At 41.4% G+C, this 20316-nt stretch overlaps 1 protein-coding gene and 1 long non-coding RNA gene across 2 annotated transcripts in view; both read right to left on the bottom strand.

Annotated features, from left to right (window-relative positions):
* Window positions 1-7900: 7900 nt before the first annotated feature.
* Window positions 7901-8749, bottom strand: LOC121282538. Its single transcript, XR_005944062.1, has 2 exons — window positions 8333-8749; window positions 7901-8139 (listed from the first exon to the last, which is right to left on the bottom strand). It is a non-coding gene; the product is annotated as an uncharacterized LOC121282538 (long non-coding RNA).
* An 8604-nt stretch (window positions 8750-17353) lies between these two features.
* LOC121282386 (TBC1 domain family member 30-like) overlaps window positions 17354-20316 on the bottom strand; it is an 82128-nt gene continuing 79165 nt past the window's right edge. The window contains exon 12 of the mRNA XM_041196105.1: window positions 17354-18652. Within this exon, the coding sequence (XP_041052039.1) occupies window positions 17940-18652 (713 nt within the window). The 3' untranslated portion in view covers window positions 17354-17939. The remainder of the gene's footprint in view (window positions 18653-20316) is intronic.

The following is a 20316-nucleotide window of genomic DNA, read 5'->3' as shown; positions in this document are numbered from 1 at the left end:
CTTGACTCTGACGACCATGGGAGTGTAAATGCACCTTTAGATGAAGAATAAAGCACCTTTTAAAGTGCTCAGAAATTCACTGTAAACGTAACGATAACATACATTTATCGAGTGCCTTTAATGTAGTAAAATCTTTTGTTCTTCAGTGGAGCGTTATCAAACACGGTCTGACACTGAGCCACATGAGGTAATAGGGCAGGTGGATGAAAGGTTAGCCAAAGAAGTAGGTCTTAACTAGGATCATAAAGGAGGATAGAGCGGCAGAGAGATTTGGGGCGGTAATTCCAGAACTTGGAACGAACTGAGTTGAGGACACAACTGCCAATGGTGGAGTGATTAAAATTGAGAATTGGCAAGCAGCCAGAGCTGCAGAAAAGTGCAGAGATCTTGGAGGGTTGGGGATTAGAGCTAAGGAGCGGTAAGGCCATGTAGGAATTTGCAAACAAGGTTGAGCATTTTAAAATCGAGGCATCGTTGTTTGGGAACCAATCTAGATAAGGGTGAATGGACCTTGGTTGAGTTAGGATGTGTGCATCAGAATTTTGGATGAACTTAAGTTTGCTGAGGGTGGTAGACTCATCGACATTTACAGCACAGAAGCAGGCCATTCAGCCCGTCATGTCTGCACCGCTCAACAAAGATCTGACGACACGAATCCCATTTTCCAGAGTTTGGCCCATAGCCCTGGAGGCTATGGCTATGCAAGTGAATATATAACTACTTCTTAAATGTTACGAGTTCCTGACTCAGCCACTCTTTCAGGCAGAGAGTTCCAGACTCCCACCACCCTCTGGGTGAAAAAATTTCTCCTCAACTCCCCTCTTAGCCTTCTACCTCTTACCTTAAACCTATGCCCCCTGGTTATTGACCCTTCTACTAATGGAAAAAGTGCCTTCCTATCCACCCTATCTATGCTCCTCATAATCTTATACACCTCTATCAAGTCTCCTCTCAACCTTTGTTGCTCCAAAGAAAACAACCCCAGCCTATCCAATCTGTCCTCGTAGCTCAGATTCTCCAGCCCCGGCAGCATCCTGATAAATCTCTGCACCCTCTCCAGTGCAATCACATCCTTCCTATAATGTGGTGACCAGAACTGCATGCAGTACTCCAGCTGTGGCCTAACCAGCATTTTATACAGTTCCAGCATAAGCTCCCTGCTCTTATATTCTATGTTTCGGCTAATGTAGGCAAATATCCCATATGTCGTCTTAACCAGCTTATGCTACCCTCAGGGATCTGTGGATTATGCACACCAAGGTCCCTCTGATCTTCAGTACTTTCCAGGGTCCTACCCATCATAGTGTTATATCTTGCCTTGTTAGTCCTCCCCAAGTGCAATACTTCACACTCTTCTGGGTTGAATTCCATTTGCCACTGCTCTGCCCACCTGACCAGTCCATTGATATCCTCCTGCAGTTTACAGCTATCCTCCTCACTATTTACCACCCTAGCAATTTTCATGTCATCCACGAACTTCTTGATCATACTCCCTACATTTAAGTTCAAATCATTTATGTACACCACAAACAGCAAGGGCCCCAGCACCAAGCTCTGGAACCCCAATGGAAACAGACTTCCAGTCACAGAAACATCACCCTCAGCTTCCTGCCTCTCAGCCAATTTTGGATCCAATGTGCCACTTTGCCTTGGATCCCATGGGCTCTTATTTTTTTGACCAGTCTGCCATGAGGGACCTTATCAAAAGCCTTGTTAAGGTCCATGCAGACCACATTAAATGCATTACCCTCATCAACACTCCTGGTTACCTCTTCAAAAAATTCAATCAAATTTGTCAAACACAACTTCCCTTTAACAAATCCATGCTGACTATCCCTGATTAATCTGTGTCTCTCCAAGTGCGATTTATTCTGTCGCTCAGAATTTTTTCTAGTAACTTCCCCACCACCAAGGTTAGACTGACTGGCTTGAAATTTCCTGGTCTATCCCTTCCTCCATTTTTTAATTATTGGACAGCAGTTAGCAGTCCTTTGGCACCTCATCTGTGGCCAGAGAGGATTTGAAAATTACTGCCAGGACCCCTGATATCTCTACTCTTGCCTCCCTCAACAGCCAGGGATATATCTAATCCAGGCCTGTGGATTTATCCACTTTTAAGGTTACTAAACCCTCTAGTACCTCCCCTTTCCCTGTTAATTTCCTCTAATATTTCACAGTCCTCCACCATGATGTCTATACCTGCGTCGTCCTTTTCCAATGTGAAGACTGACCTAAAGTATTCATTGAGGACTGTACCCATGCATTCCAGGTCCACAGACACATTACCTCTATGGTCCCTAATTGGCCCTACACTTTCCCTAGTTATTCTCATGCTCTTTATATGCTTAAAAAAACCCCTTCAGGTTTTCCTTTATTCTACCCAATAATGCTTTCTCATGCACTATCTTAGCTTTCCTAATTTCCTTTTTTAAGTTCCCCACTGCACTTTTTATACTCCTCTAGGCACTCTGCCATATCGAGCCCTCAGTGTTTTTTCTTAATCCGAACTTTTATGTCCTTCGACATCCAGGGTTCCCTGGACTTGGTTCCTTTCCTTTGTCTTCACGGAAACATACTTGCCCTGTACTCTCGCTATTTCCTCCTTGAATGCCCCCCACTACATTGACACAGTTTTATCTGCAAGTAGCTGCTCCCAGTCCACTTGGGCCAAATCGTATCTCATCTTAGTAAGATCAGCCTTTCCCCAGTTTAGAACTTTTATTCCCGGCCCAACCTTAATCTTTTCCATAACTATCCTAAATCTAACTGAGTTATGGTCACTATCTCCAAAATGCTCCCTTACTGATATACCTTCCACCTGCCCGGGCTCATTTCCAAACATTAGGTTCAGAATTGCTCCCTTCCTTTTCTACATACTGGCTAAAAAAGTTCTGGATGACTCCCTCCCTACCTTGCCCAGTTAATGTTTGGGTAGTTAAAATCCCCTACTATTACTGCCTTATTATTCTTACACTTCTCTGAAATTTGGTTACATATTTGATCATCTATCTCTCTCTGACTGTTTGGGGGCCTATAGTACACACCCAACAGCATGCTAGCCCTTTTTGTTTGTTCTACTTCTACCCATATGGCCTCATTTGATGATCCTTCCAGGATCTCATTCCTCCTCATTGCTATAATTGACTCCTTGAATAATATTGTGAACCCTCTCTTCTATCCCTCTCTGTATCTCATCTGAATACCCGATAACCAGGAATGTTGAGCTGCCAATCCTGCCCTTTTAGCCACATCTCTATCATAGCTATGAGATCATACTCCCACATGCCTATCTGTGCCCTCGGCTCGTCTGTCTTATTCCTCCACCTCCTTGCATTAAAATATATTCCATTTAGCCTTGCTAAACTCTTTCTTATCTAGCCTATGTTTTATCTGCCTTCCAGACTCACTCACTAGCGTTTTAACTTCTAATTCCATCTCAGCTTCTCTCCCCACTGAATTACTTTTCAGGATCCCATCCCCCACCAATTTAGTTTAAATCCACCCCAACAGCATTAGCAAATCTCCCTGCGAGGATGTCGGTCCTGTTCCTGTTCACATATAACCCGTCCAACTTGTACAGGGCCCAGAAACAGTCCCAATGCCCCAGGAATCTAAAGCCCTCCCTCCTGCACCATCTCTCCAGCCACACTTTCATCTGCTCTATCCTTCTGTTCCTATACTCACTACTGCATGGCACCAGGGGTAATCCGGAGATTACTACCTTTGAAGTCCTGCTTTTCAGTTTCCTACCTAAACTCCTTAAAGTCTGCTGGCAGGACCTCATTTCTCTCTCTTCCTATGTCGTTGGTCCCAACAATGACCACAACCTCTGGCTGTTCACCCTCCCCCTTCAGAATGTCCTGCAGCCGTTCCGTGACATTCTTGACCCTGGCACCCGGGAGGCAACATACCATTCTGGATTCATGTCTACGGTCACAGAAGCACCTGTCTACTTCCCTCACTAATGAATCCCCTACCACGATTGCCCTTCCACACTTCTTCCCCCCACTGAGTAGCTGAATCACCCATGTGCCATGGCCTTGGCTCTGCTTGGTCTCCACAGAGGAACCGTCACTCACCATTTTCCAAGGCTGAGAAATGGTTTGCGAGTGAGACGCACTCAAGGGATTCCCTCACTACCTGCCTGGTCCCCTTCTTCTGTCTGGCGGTCACCCATTCCCTCTCTGCTTGCACTTCCTTAAGCTGCGGGATGACCATGTCCTGAAACGTGCTGTCCACAAACCTCTCAGCCTCGTGAATGCACTGCAGATCCCCCAGCTGTTGCCCAAGCTCCAAGAGCTGGAGCTCAAGTTGCTTCAGCCGGAGGCACCTCCTGCACACATGGTCATCCAGACAACCAGGAGCGTCTAGGATTTCCCACATAGCGCAGGATGTGCAAATCAAGGGACTGAGCTCCCCAGATATATCTTAACTGAATAGAATATGGACCCTTTTATTTTACTCTTATTCCTACTTGAGTATAGACTAAATACTGAATCTTCTAGATAGACTAGATCCTCTAGGTGCTGCTGACAGCCTGTCCCATGGTCCTCCTCTCACACTCTCCTCTAGTGCTGCTGACAGCCTGTCCCAGGGTCCTCCTCTTGCACTCTCCTCTAGGTGCTGCTGACTGCCTGTCCCAGGGTCCTCCTCTTGCACTCTCCTCTAGGTGCTGCTGACTGCCTGTCCCAGGGTCCTCCTCTTGCACTCTCCTCTAGGTGCTGCTGACTGCCTGTCCCAGGGTCCTCCTCTTGCACTCTCCTCTAGGTGCTGCTGGCTGCCTGTCCCAGGGTCCTCCTCTTTCCTCTAGGTGCTGCTGACTGCCTGTCCCAGGGTTCTCCTCTTGCACTCTCCTCTAGGTGCTGCTGACTGCCTGTTCCAACATCCTCCTCTTGCACACTCCTCTAGGTGCTGCTGACTGCCTGTCCCATGGTCCTCCTCTCACACTCTCCTCTAGTGCTGCTGACTGGCTGTCCCAGGGGTCCTCCTCTTGCACACTCCTCTAGGTGCTGCTGACTGCCTGTCCCATGGTCCTCCTCTCACACTCTCCTCTAGTGCTGCTGACTGGCTGTCCCAGGGGTCCTCCTCCCGCACAGTTGAGACAATGACCTGAAGTGCATTGGAATAGTCAAGTGTAGAGATATCAAAGGTCCAGTAGCGTCATTTTATACACCAATGTGATCCTTAGCTTGCAACAGTCATCCATCTGGGCTCTCTGAATGAGACGACCAATTTAGTGTCAAATCTCCAATATTACTCTCTTGGAGGATTTATTAATTTACACACATAGGACAGAATTCTCTGGTTGGTGAGCGGGGTTGAGGCCCATTCGCCGACACGTAAAATGACGCATGGTGACGTTGGGCGGGTGTCCCAATATCACTGCGCATCATTTAGATTTTCAGTTCGGCGGGCATGCAGCCGACTTGGCTGTCAAAGGCCTAAGGCCATTTAAATAGTAATTAATCCAATTAGCTGAGCTGCCCGTCCAACCTTAAGGTTGGCGGACAGGTGAAGAGCCCAGGCAGCCATCGCATTTTTCATGAAACCCCATTCACCGGCAGGATGAGGTTTCATGAAGGGTTTTAAAAATAATTCTTTCACATGTCCCAGTTCATGTGACAGTGTCACATGATGGGACATGTTTTAATAGATTTTATTTCCCTTTATTTAAATTTACACGTCAAATTAATCTCCCTGAGGCACATTAATTGGCCCGGCCATGTAAAATAGCTGCGCGTCCCTGATCAGGGGCACCGATCGGGTTCATGCTCACCCCTGCTCAACCCCCCCGATGGGGGGAAAATTCAGCTCATAGGTTTTTTGGCTCCCCATGTGTAATGGAAATCTATCCCATTTAAGATATATTGCTTACTTTTGCTGAAAATATTGCATCACGTTTTTCCATATTAAATTGCATTTGTTATTTAATAGCCCATTTTCCTAGTCTGTTTGTGTTCCTGCCTTTTTCTTGACAGTTGATGCATTTCAGTTTGATATTATCAGCAAACTTTGATTCCACTGCTTTTTGTTCAAACCTGATATATATAGATCCAGAACACATTATAAACAGTATGGGATTACCATTGACCAAAAGCTGAACTGGACAAGCCATATGAATACTGTGGCTACAAGAGCAGGTCAGAGGTTGGGAATCCTGCAGCAAGTAACTCACCTCCTGACTCTCAAAATTCTGAAGATGCTGCACCAATAAGCCAGATTACAGCCCACCTCTTTCCCTGCCCAACCCCTCACCAATAGAGCTTGAAATCTATTGCCAACCCCCTTCCAATTTTTAAAAATTAATTTATGGGATGTGGGTGTTGTTGGTTAGGTCAGCATTTATTGCCTATCCCTAATTGCCCTTGAGGAGGTGGTGAGCTGCCTTCTTGAACCGCTGTAGCCCATGTGGCGTAGGTACACCTACACTGCTGTTAGGGAGGGAGTTCCAGGATTTTGACCTAGTGACAGTGAAGGAACGGCAATATATTTCCAGGTCAGGATGCTGAGTGACTTGGAGGCGAACTTCTAGGTGGTGGTGTTCCCATGTATCTGCTGCCCTTGTCCTTCGAGATGATGGTGGTTGTGGGTTTGCAAGGTGCTGTCTATGGGGCCTTGGCAAATTCCTGCAGTTCATCTTATAGATGGTACACACTGCTGCTATAGGTGGTGGAGGGAGTGAATGTTTGTGGATCAGGTGCTAATCAAGCGGGCTGCTTTGTCCTGCATGGCGTCAAGCTTCTTGAGCATTGATGGAACTGCAATCATCCAGGCAAGTGGGGAGTAAACCATCACACTCCTGACTTGTGCCTTGTGATGATGAACAGGCTTTGGGGAGTCAGGAGGTGAGTTACTCGCTGCAGGATTCCCAACCTCTGACCTGCTCTTGTAGCCACAGTATTCTTATGGTTTGTCCAGTTCAGCTTCTGGCCAATTGTAATCCCATCCTCAGGATGTTGTTGGTGGGGGATTCAGTGATGGTAATGCCATTGAATGCCAAGGGGCCATGGTTGGGTTCACTCTTGTTGGAGATGGTCATTGCCTGGCACATGTGTGACATAAATGTTACTTTTAACTTGTCAGCCCAAGCCTGGATGTTGTCCAGGTCTTGCTGCATTTGGACATGGACTGTTTCAGTATCTGAGTTGTGAATAGTGCTGAACATAAGTGAACATCCCCACTTCCAACCTTATGATGGGAGGTCATTGATGAAGCAGCTGAAGATGGTTGGGCCTTGTACACTACCCCAAGGAACTCCTGCAGTGACGTCCTGGAACTGAGATGATTGATCTCCAACAACCACAACCATCTTACTTTGTGCTAAGTACGATTCCAAACAATGGAGAATTTTCCCTCTGATTCCCATTGACTCCAGTTTTGCTGGGGCTCCTTGATGCCACATTCCATCAAATACATCTTTATATCAAATTGAGAGAGTAATGGACACAGGCTAAAACCAGTAAAGGGAAAGTTCAGGAGATTGGAAAGGTTATCTTATATAAAAAGCAATCAATGCATGGAATGACCTTTTAGACAGAATAATAGAAGGCAGAAACACTGGAGTTATTTAAGAAAAAAATAGATATTGCCATGGGAGATCTGTAGTGTGTATTTATTTGTATACTAAGATGGGCTGAATAGCATTCCTGACCCATAATTATCTTGAGATGGAGAACTTTTGCCATGTTAGGATTGCGTATAGATCAGGTGCAGATGGTTCTGGAGATGCCTGCGCTCATGTTGTAATTGCATTTGTATCCGTACCAGTTGGCCTAAAGTTTGATAATTATTCTTTGAGTCTGATGCCTTGGATGAATTTTATATTAATAGCCATGACATAAAAGGAGTGTAATAGGATAAGTCTAATGCTGAAATGACATTAAATTAGATACGTCATTCCTTTATTTCAAACGCGAGAGTTTTAATACATTTCAGTATTTGAGCAGGAATTTACAAGGAGGTAAAATGTTATTATCCCGTTCCTCTTCTGGTAAGAGCGCGTAGTCCAAATGCTCCCTCTAGAGCGGTATCTTGATCTCCACAACTGGAGGCCGCTTCAGCCGAGTTCTTGTTCAGTAAGTCCTCACAAAATTGTGGTCATGTTCTTGAAAATCACGATTTTAAGTGAAACGTTGATTCCTATGAGAACCAATGTTAAAACTTACGTTAGGTCTGTGGGCCTTCCTTATTAGAAAAAAAACAAATATTAAAACATTATACCCTCTTAACTTGAAATATTTTACATTGCTAAATTTCTACATTGATAAATGAAATAACTTTTAACATAAAATAAGTTCAAAATATAAAAGAAAAAATGTAACTTTCCACTTACCTCCTGCTCGCCCCGATCCTGCTTGCTGAACCTCCTGCTCCCTGATCCTCCCTCTCTCTCCAAATCTCCAAGTTGCAGCCTTTCCGCTCACCAACTCTCCAAGTTGTGGCCTCTCCCCGCTCCCCGGCCACTCCAGACACGACCCGAAGTCGGAGCTCCGATGTTGTGGAATTGCGAGTCCTGATGGTGCAGAAGCGCCGAGCTGGAGCTGCTACAATCCATGTTTTTGTTTTAAAATGTTCCCACTCACCACTTCCCTCTCTTGAGCCCTTGCTGTGAGCGAAGGCTCAGGAGAAAAGCAGCGAGGGAGGAGCATTTAAAATAAAAGATTGTAGCAGCCCTAACTTAGAGGTCGGGGATAAGGGAGATCACAACTCGGGAGTGGGGTGAGGCCACAACTTGAAGGGTCGGGGAGAAACTGCTTCAAAATGGCGCTAATCGGAAGTCACAGGAAACAACGTTGAAACGAACCTCACAACGCTCAGTGAGATTACAGGCCCTGTTATCTTTTCGGTTAAAACAAAAACGTTAAACGAGGATTTACTGTATCCCGTTCAGTCATGCATCCACAGGATCTTCAAAACTGTCGTGGTTAGCATTTCCCAGTTTCGTCTTCCCTTATCTGGCAATATGCACTATCTGCTTTCTGACTTGGTTGCTTGAAAAAGTTAAGCTTTGTAATATCAGTAGAACGTGAGATGTCACACTGACAGCCCAGATGTTTAATATGATCAGGGGTCATCTGTTTACCAGTTCTGCTTTCCCCATTGCTTCAGGCGATTGCTTCTGATGGTAACTTCCTGATTGCGCTAATTCCAGTAGTTTTTAAAAACAAAAAACTGCGGATGCTGGAAATCCAAAACAAAAGTAGAATTACCTGGAAAAACTCAGCGGGTCTGGCAGCATCGGCGGAGAAGAAAAGAGTTGACGTTTCGAGTCCTCATGACCCTTCAACAGTAGTCTTTGTTGTCTCTTAATGTATTAGCAGTTGTGTTTTTGGTTTAAACTAGTTTTATTTGACCATTAAAGTAGGCAGCAAAAGATGTCAATTTTACTCCCATCCCTAATATTCTTAGAATCCTGACCATGACAGTAATGAACAAGTGCTGATCCCTCATCACTTAATGATAATTTACAGTTATGCATTTGCTGTGACTATCTCTGCACCACAAGTTTAAGCAATTAAAGCAATTACTTGTATTATTACAAAGCACAAGAATATTCAATATTATGGATGTATTCCCATTTTTAAAGACCGATTCTCACCACTCATGATTCCCTAACTTTTGTATTTGTATCTCACTGCCTGATTGTCCTGCTTCAGCTCCACTGGGTGCTCTATGGACACGTTTGTCAGGGCCAAAATAGCCTTGGAAACCTGGATAGTACAGGAATCGGCTATTCACATCCTGCGTAGCCTCTTCCTACAGCGGAATGTTGACCTGGGTCTTTATTACCTTGTGATCCACATGGGTAATTTCAGTTGGGGTCAGGCAGAAGGACTACTTAATAGGTCAGGTCAAGTTCGTAAGTGAAGGTAGTAACACAAGTGCTGATCAGTATTTACCTTTTAAGCTGATCTTGTCCTTCATTGATTGGTCAACGAAACTGTACATTCTGGACTCTTTCTGCCCATTGTGAACCCACAAGGTAATGTATTCCCTCAGAGCAAATCATACCAGCAATGATATTCTTCACAGTGCCTCTTCATGATGTTTAGGGTAAATTCCTAAGGAGATCTCCTTCTTTGGTCCTTATTGATTCCATATATTTTCTTTTGATATGGAGCAGGTTAAAAGTAGGGGCAGGATCATTCTTCCCTTTATGGTATTACAAAGTTTCCTAATGAGATAGGTACTACATACCTCCTTGCCCTATCTTATTTCAGTTTAGCTCTTGTCGGAGATTGATAGCTTATTAGATCACACTAAGGGCTTCTTGGCCTGTTGAAAAAGTATGCTGGGATACATTGCCTTTCCAATAGTTAAAGCATCTCAGTAGGAACATAGGAATAAGCATGTTATTGACATTCTAGGCTAAATCTTACAGGAGGTATTTAACAACGCAGGAAGAAGAGAAAACTTATTCTAAATAAGGTTTAAAGGTAGCTTTAAATATAGACATACTCGGATAAAAAAAATTATATTGCTCTCCAAATGGAAAAGTTGTAATTTATTTAATAATCCTCCAGAAATTACATTTCTACATCAAACACTGATTTTATAATTTTTCAAACAGTTGGATAACAACTGACAGATCATGCACATACAAACAAAGCAATGAATTCAACTTTTCCATTAAATGAAACAAGCAACATGTCAGTAATACACTATTAATGACCTTACTCTTCCGACAACATCTAATAACATTAAATGAATTTCAATGTCAGTATGAAGTACTGTATTACTTGATTGACATGTTGGGGGTAATAAGCTAATTCGCCAGATGGGAAATCCACTGGATCAGGTGAAACAGGAATGTTACATCCTGCCCAATATTGCTCAATGACTTAATGGGAGTAAATTCATGTGGGGTGTAAAACCAACATTGCACCCAATTCCGAATGGCAGGATAGGTTAAAATTGTGATAAAAACAAAAAACTGCAGATGCTGGAAATCCAAAACAAAAACAGAATTACCTGGAAAAACTCAGCAGGTCTGGCAGCATTGGCAGAGAAGAAGAGTTGACGTTTTGAGTCCTCATGACCCTTCAACAGAACTGATTTTTCTTTACAAGGAGAGGGGTGAAATATAAGCTGGTTTAAGGTGGGGGGGGGGGGGGGGGGGGGGGGGGGGGGGGGTGGGTGGTGGGGTGGGAAGAGAAGTGGAGGGGGCGGTGTGGTTGTAGGGACAAGCAAGCAGTGATAGGAGCAGATAATCAAAAGATGTCACAGACAAAAGAAAGCAGAGGTGTTGAAGTTGGTGATATTATCTATTATTTAGATAATATCACCAACTTCAACACCTGTTCTTTTGTTCTTTTGTCTGTGACATCTTTTGATTATCTGCTCCTATCACTGCTTGGTTGTCCCTACAACCAACCCCCCCCTCCACTTCTCTTCCCCCCCCCCCCCCCCACCCCCCCCACCCCCGCCAACCAAACCCACCTTAAACCAGCTTATATTTCACCCCTCTCCTTGTAAAGAAAAACCAGTTCTGTTGAAGGGTCATGAGGACTCGAAACGTCAACTCTTTTCTTCTCCGCCAATGCTGCCAGACCCTGCTGAGTTTTTCCAGGTAATTCTGTTTTTGTTTTAGGTTAAAATTGTCCCCATTCTGCAAGTTCACAAAATCCCTTAAAATATCCTAGTCAGTCTGACAAATCAAATGCACAGATCACTTGCACTTTGTGTATACAATGATCTTATATTGACTGTCCTTAAGTAAAGTTACTTTAATTAGAACTTGGAATTTCTCTGCACTCAAAAATTGTAAAATGTCATCAGGATGTTACTTGTGACTTGAGAAAATTCCTAATGAGCAGTAAGGTTTTTGCAAACATGTCACTTAGTTGCAAAATACCTTTACATTGTTCTTTCTCTTCCTCTTAATGCCAAATAATTCAGATCCAATTAACAGAATAAGGAGGCAAAGAGGACAGGGCTCCTCCATTATGATGACAACTACTTTCCGCAATGATTTGTCTAATCTTTTTCCTTCTGGTTTGTGCTTAGGGTTTTAGATTTTTTAAAATCAATATTTAGCACCTTTTTGAGTTTCTCCTGACAGAACAGTGATCCATTAATTGATTTAACACTGAATTTTAAGCTTTCAATATTCTGTTTGGCCATGGAAAGATTTATTTTTCTCATTCATTAGTGTGCACCTTCACTCAACTCTAAATTGCGTTGATGTCAACAGCTTTGGATGCTTTTGGTTGAGTTCATTCATTTTTTTTTAGACAAAAAATATTTTTTCTTCTAAGTTTAAGGCTTTCTTCCCAACTGCTTACCTCCTTAGCAGGCACTGCTGGCTGCTTTTCCATGGTGATATCTGGCTCAACAAATGAATAGAATGATTAAAATCAGTTTTCCCTCAAAAGGTTTTGTTCCCTTCCAGGTGAATATCCTCTCAATTATCTTTAGGCTTTTGTCTTCTTGGAATCTTACTTCATTCTTTAGCTTTTGCATATTTTGTCTTTCATTTCATTTCCCTCAGAGTTCTTAAGTCCAGATCCTAATTCATGCATTTGGTTTCCCTGTATCAACAATGACTCTTCTGTTTTGCCCTCTGATGTTTATTTTTAGTGTTTCCTCCTTCAATATCTGTTTTGAATGGCAGGAGGCGCTTCTTTCTTGTTTATATCATTATCTCCTACTTCCTAGGACTAAACACTCTGATGACAGTTGAATTGGGGAAGTCAAGTCCTCTGGAATACAAAATTTTCCATGCAGGTGAAAATTTGCCCTTTCTTTGCTTCTATTGTTAAGATAAAGACTAGCAACATTAGAAAATGGAAGACATGCTTACTGGTAGCATTAAATAAGTCTTGGTCAAGTACAGCACAACTCAGGAACAATATAATGCTCTCCCTATATTGCTCCAAGGCTATGCTATGGTCCAAATATTAGAACAGTAGTTAAGAATGTGGTAGTTCTCTTTCAAATGGATTTTGTAAAAAAAATTGTACTAGATTTATATCTAAAGGTTTGAGGTTACCCAGAATCAGTTCACTGGGAACTGTCAACAACTGCTCGACAGAAGAGGTTTTTATTTGTACTGGGCTGAGTTTCAAACCCATGCCCCAGAGGTGAACATACAGTATTCTACTAGGTGCTAGCCCTACAGAACATTTTATTTCTAGTTAATCTATATGTAGCTTTAGTTTGCTTGAACCTATGATAGCATTATGGAAAGTAAATTTGGCATTTGGAAAAATGGGCGCATCATGGCTAGATCTGTAAGATTTAGCAAAGCAATTTTTAAATCTACTGATAAACCAGTGCAATGTTCAAATATTTTGTAACACCTAGATTTGTTGGTATTTAATCCCTTCCCTCTTAAATTTTCATTTTTAACATGAAGGCACTGGTTACTTGGAAAGTACTGGTTTGTGAGAATTTCCTGTTACACTTCTCAACTTTCAATGGAAGGTCAAACCCAACATAAACAAAAGAGATGCTTTCAGATTTGATTATTATTTGATGTCAGTCGTTACTTGTATCAGAAATAGCAATATTTATTGTTTTGTTGAAAATGCCTGATGTATTCCAGGCTTTGTTAACACACTTGTCCACAGAATCCCTTCTACTGCATGCACCTATTTTATTTAAAAGTAGCACTAATTTGAAAATTTACTAAGGAATTACATATTCAGTGTAGGAAGCATGCATCTATTGACAGTCATGACTTATTAAACTTTGAGCACCAAATGTTCTGAGACTTTCAAAATAACCATCTCTGTTGTCTCAACTTTAAAAATATATATCTGATTCCAAGTATTTAAGCATAACTCGAGAGGTTTATGAAGGCATAGCATATCCTTACATCTGCAGTGTTTGGCAATTGAGTTCTATTCTATGCACCAACATTTGAAAGTGGATTCCAATAATAGATAAGTTTAATAACACTGCATTGGATGAGTAAATCACCATCCAAGATCCTAGTGGAAATTCCTAACTTAAACTCAGCTGGTTCTGGATTTCCTACAGCACACATTCTGTCAATGGGAAAGCATACTATAGCGCATCTCTCCAAGGAGTTAATTGCAATATCCTGACATTGGGTTACATTCCTTGCAACACAGACTCAAATATCACAAAAAGAATACTGTTAGTAATGTAATATTGGATTTTAGAAGGTAAAATGTGGTTATTTTACACAAGCAGTAGTGTTTCCAATACATGTACAACATGTCTAGAAATGCTACAGCAATATCAAGTTTGGTCTATCCCAGGCTGGGTACCCCACAGCAGCCATTCTGTCAAAGTCTAGATATCCACAGTAAGCTGCTCTTTCTCTTACTCTAAGTCTCTTGTAGCAACTGTTGTCTCTCTTTTGACTGGTCCCCTGTAGCAACGCATCCTTAGTAACAGATTCTCCCTACAGCATGTGATGGCTTAAACTGTGGCAACTCATTTCTGCAGCTGCTCCTGTTCCAGATGGCAGTGCCAGTCCCTCAATGCAGCAGAAGGCTGCTCACTTCTCAACCAGTATCCACTGAATGAAAGGGTAAGATTCACAGAGTGCCAGTTCACCTCTCCACTGTGAGATCCCAGTGACTGGAATGTGGTCCATACTAAACAGTCTTCAGTTAGAAACCTGTGTAAGTACAAAATGAACAGGGTTTCTTTTTGTTAATTCTGAAGAAGAATAAGCTGTTTAAAACAGAAAACATTATAAAAAATGTCTTTACAAGTCACAAGAATCAACCAACAACAGTATTCAGTATTTTCCCATAAAACAGACAGTTGGTAACAAATGACTGACTTTTTAAAAGAATGTTTTGCTTTAACTCTGATGCCAGATGATATTATGCAGGAAAGGATATGAAAGTTACCATTGATAATGCTGTGCAGACAAGAATAGCCAAGGATGCTACAACTAAATTAGAGGGTTTACTCCATCACTTATTGTGACGTGAGATTCCGAATCCTCAAACTTATAGAAACAATTAATACAAAGCACTCTGCTGGATTCCCAAAATGTTAATTCGCTATCTCTCTCCACAGATGCTGCCTGACCTGCTGAGTATTTCCAGAAGTTTCTGGGTTATTTTGCTATAGAAACTATATTGAGCTCTTGTACTATTAGGATAATGGCTCTTTAAAAAAAAAAATTTCATAAAGCGGCTGTGCTTTCTCTGAGGTGGTTGATGCAAAGACCCTGTCATACCTATACTTTAGTGAAATTTTACATGACAAAATTGACCTCCCCTCCCCAAATAATGCACCAACTGATTTGTCTATACAATTGATGTGCACCATGTTGAAAAAGTGCAACGGTCCCCGTAAGCTGGCAAAACATGCAAACTGATAACATGAAAAAATAATTAATTTGGATCCAGTAGTCTTTATTTACTGGAATTATAAGAATGTTGCGCAGTTCTCAAAAGGCAAGTTTCAAAGTGGCCAAGTACTTGGGATAGAAATCATATCAAGTGCAGTGTAAAGCTAACCAAAATGCTGGTTATTACTTTAGACAGTTACTCCTAGGCCAAGTAATGTGTAGCTACTCAAGTTGGTTTATTAGTCAAAATTGCATTCAAACACATTTAATTGGATTAGAAAGGAACTGAATTCAAATTATTTTTGCCAATCCCAGATATTTTCAGTTAGTTATAAAATGTTAGTATCAAAGCAGCAGCAATCAGAGAACATATGAATAAGGAGCAGCAGTAGGCCATTCAGCCCCTCGAGCTTGCCCTGCCATTTAATAAGATGATGGCTGATCTGATCGTAACCTGAAATCTGCACCCCACCTACCCCCGATAACCTATCACCCCCTTGCTTACCAAGAATCTATCCACCTGTAATAAGTACTGTAATAATCATTCTGCTCTCACTGTATTCCAGGAATACACATAATACAGGTCAAGTATCCTTTATTTGAAACCCTTGGGGCTGATTGCATTTCGTATTTCAGATAATTTCATTTTTCGGATACTGCATATAAACTTACATTACAATCGCCTAAGCCTAGGCTAGTTATAATCAAAAGTAAATAAAATGGCTAGAAAAGTAAGATGTATCACTGAATAATAAATGTAGGGTACCTGTAAAAAGTTTATTTTTGACATGTTCACCACAAAAATCGCAAGGTAAACAGTGCAGACAACTAGACTTCCTGTGCTAAAGGTCAGTGAGGTTCAAAAAAAAAGTGCTTGGATGTGTTTGGTTTTTGGATTTACAGATAAATGATACTCAACCTGTATCCATTTATTTGCGAGGCTCATACATGCCAACTCTTGCAAATTTGTTGCAAGATACTCAATTTCTTGGTGTATTTCAGTCTCAGGCACAGTCTCACGCGAGCTCTGAAAATTTGGGATTGCTAATCATCCTTAATTGCATGTGCTGAGATTCCAGAGGGCTGACTGCAGAGGAAACCAGACATAGGGCCTGTTGTAGCATGCTGTATTGCCTTTCTGTCTGTCTTGCCTTGCCTTGCCCACAGCCTGCTGCTTTCCTTACCGCGCTTGAAGCTTGGAAAGCATTTTGCTGTTTGCCTGTGCCTTGCCTTGTGCCTGAAGCCCAAAATTGCTGTAGGTGTGTTCTCTGAAGTTGCTGCTGCTTGGATCTTGGTACCTTTGGCTGTGCTTTGCTTTGTAGTTAACCTCAATAATAATTCATAATCTTGTAGGTTGCCGCTTTAATCATTAACCCCCCAATAGTGATTTGCAATAGCGTTTCTATATCAAGTCCCTTTGATTTTTCTAAGAGTTTCTCTCTTGATTTTTCAGACTGTGGACTTGACTTATCTGGCAAGTTTGATGAAAGTTCCAGTTTCCTGTCATTCACAACAATGACAATATAGTCTATGCCTGATAATTAAAGGTACATTTTTGTGCAATAATTTCTGAATTATCCAACCATTTGAATTGAGCAGTGTAAATGCACAGCAATGTAAGAATTGAGTGTCAAATTTGGATCATCAGATAATCGAAAATAAATAATTTGAATTGCAAGGTGTAGAATACCAGATTCAATCTTACTTCAACTATCTATCTGCGAATAATGATAATTGGTAAGGATATAATCAACATAGTCTATATTTATTCATTGCTGGTGATGTCTGGTAACATTTTCTTTTAATTGAATACAAGGAAAAACAGGCTGCTCTTTGCTGCAATGAATACTCACTAATAAATATAACAAGCTTCAAAACTGTATGTTCCTGTGATTCATTAACAGGCTGCTAAATATGGAGATAAACAAGTATTTTTCATGCTCTTCACTAAAAGAGGAATTTCAGCCCTTAAATATCAGGCCAGTTTTAAAAATAACAAGCAACAAATAATGAAGTAGATAATGGATCTATTATTAAAAGAATGAACAAAACAGGATGAACAAGTTATTGATAAAGTCTGGCAGGTTTTTATTTTCTATGAGTATATCATTTAAACTGAGGAAGGCACTAGTCGATTTTGTGGTGAGCATTTAAAACAAAAAGTACTTTAACGTAAAAATCAGTTAACAGATTTCAAACTTATAACAAATTGGTGATGTCGTTATAAGTTCAAAATGAGTATTACTGGTTTGATGTTAATCAATAAATCGGTTTTGAATGAAGAATCATTTTGTAGTCAATATTAGACATGCTTATACGATAACTTGGCAATTACACAGTGTGCAATTCTTAAAGACTCCAACACGGAGACACCCTAACTCACAGGGGTTCCCAAAGGGCGTACAAGTTAACAATCTGTAAAATGGCTTCATTGCAAAGTAAATGCTGTTTCTGGCATATGGGACTTCCAGCTCACAACAGTCATTAAAATACAGTGGTTTGTGGTGAAAATATTCAAACCATTTCTGCAGATTAATGGTCACAAATGCTTCACATTTAACACTTGGCTTGTTGGCCAACAAGTTACTGTGAAATATGCTGAATTTATCCTCTTCCCATTACCCCCTCCTCACCAAGTCAGTAGCATTTCTTTTCTTAATCATTTATTGAATGGAGTTATCTGGATGTTGCTGCATGATCCATGTAAACTTAAATTTTGTGTTCTAAGAGACTTTCCAGAGAGGTGTACAAGTGGAATACTGTTTATAGGATTCGCTTTCGTAGCAGACTGAGCTGTGAAATGTTTTGCTCTGAACTGATCTTTTCTCAATTCTGCAGAACAGTTATAGACCCCGGGCCTGTTGCTAGATTCCACTGCCACCGAAGACAGGTTTGGCTCTCCTATTTGAAGTGTCTTGAATAAATTCTCAACCCCTGCCAAACTGTCAACTTCTTTTTCATACAACAGGATGGCCAATTGTTCATGATATTTTGTTTCAATTTCGCAACGTAATTGAGAACTTTTCCTGCTCTCTCCCGTTACTGTATGGACTGGATCATCAACTTTGACATTTTCTGCTTTGGTGTTCTCAGTCTGGTCTTCCAGTAGGCCGACTGTATCACTGCAGCCCGATTTAACTTTCAAGTTCCTGGTCAGACCTTTCCGGGGGACTCTCTTTTGAGAACACCAAGGGACTGTTATCTTATTTTTCTGCTCTTTCTGTATGGGCTGAGGTGTCCTGGGACTTGGGGTGTGGTGGACGCGGTTGCTTTTGCTGTTGTTCTTTAGCTTTTTGCCACCAAGGAAGCGATTTATGACTTTAGACTTTTTCAAACGAAATGGTGTCCCAGGAGAGACAGAATCATTGCTACCTGCAAAGAAAGAAACATTTTATATATTACTTGGTACTCTTTCGGCAGCAATTTAAAATCTGATTTTTAAATTCATATACTTTCTAGGCTGGCTACATAGAACCTATAACAGTGCAAAATAAATTAAAAAAGGATAGTTGGTTTGAACCTAGTGATGACACTAAGGAGTGGCAGGAGGCATTAACACCAACATTGGCCAGAAGGGCCAAAGAGGATGTAAAGCACAAACACAGGCTATGTCATTCTATGAACTACCAAGCTTTGCTAATCAAGATGCTCTTACCAAACATCCAAGATGCAGACAATTGAGGAAAATAAAAGGAGCCCATTTCCTGTCCAATCCCCTATCTCAACAGTTAACAAGGCCCATGTGTTGCTTCTACTCCGGCTTAGGATCAGCATTATTCCATTACTAGAGGCAGGTCTAGAGCTGGTGGATTGAGGACATTTGAGTGCCTCAGAGGTTTGTAGTTGCATTTTAGCCTAGGAAAAGTGTTCTTTGGACATCTTAATCTTTAAAATTCTCAGGCAGAGTGAGTGTGGGTACTTTAGAAGCAGGCTGCCAGAAAAGACCCTCTCTTTCCCTCTCTCTACCTCACATTTTTAACAGCTACTAGGGATGGGCAATAAATGCTAGCCCAGCCAGCGAAACCCATATCCTGTGGATGAATTTAAAAAAGACCTTCCTCAGAAACATCTCATCAGGATAAATCATTTTTTTTTTGAAAGTCTGCAAAGTTATGATGACTAGGAGTCATCAAGGACAGTTTCACCAAAAAAAATCCATCTGAAGGAACTTCCAGACCTATTATGACCAGAATTCTGTCAGATCAACCAAGTCGAGATCTCTTTGAATTTTATCCTTTTAAAAGAAACGTTCCCATACTGTAGCCTCTGCAGGCAACAGTTTGTTTTTTTCTGCTTTGTGTTTGTGTGTGAGTGTATGGGGGTTTGAATATCTGTCTTTTTTTAAAAACAGGGAAAATCATTACATTTCTAAACTACAACTTGTATGTTGATCAGTTTATCAACTTGTTTTAAAATAAATCTTTTTTTTTGTTTACTGAAAGAAGCATGGTTAGAGTCTTATTATGCTGGTAATAACTAACAAAGAGTAAGAATTGGTCAGTTTTGTGGGTGAATTAAACATTTAAACTATTGTTACAACCTGTGGAGAAGTGGGGCTAGAATTAACTGTGCACTCTTCCCATCTCGGTCTGTAAATATATGCAGCAAGACCTGGACAATATTCAGGCTTGGGCTGATAAGTGGCAAGTAACATTCACACCAAGGGAATGACCATTCCAACAACCTTGACATCCAATGCTATTAACATCACTGAATCCCCCACTATCAACATCTTGGTGGTTACCATTTACCTGAAAATGAACCGGACCAGCCATATAAATACTACAACAGGTCAGAGGCTATAAGTTCTGCAGAGAGTAACTCACCTCCTGATTCCCGAATGTCTGTCCACCATCTACAAAGCACAAGTCAGGAGTGCAATGGCAAGATCAGCTGGCAGCCTTGATGTACAGTAGACCAATTACCTCCAGTAGCCTGGATCAGTGCAACTCCCACAACACTCAAGAAGCTCGACATCATCCAGGACAAAGCAGCTCGCTTGACTGGTACCACATCCGCCACCTTAAACATTTAGT

Source organism: Carcharodon carcharias, chromosome 9 (assembly GCF_017639515.1).
Source record: "Carcharodon carcharias isolate sCarCar2 chromosome 9, sCarCar2.pri, whole genome shotgun sequence".
Classification (NCBI taxonomy): Eukaryota; Metazoa; Chordata; class Chondrichthyes; order Lamniformes; family Lamnidae; genus Carcharodon; species Carcharodon carcharias.
This window is presented reverse-complemented; position numbering and strand designations above follow the sequence as displayed.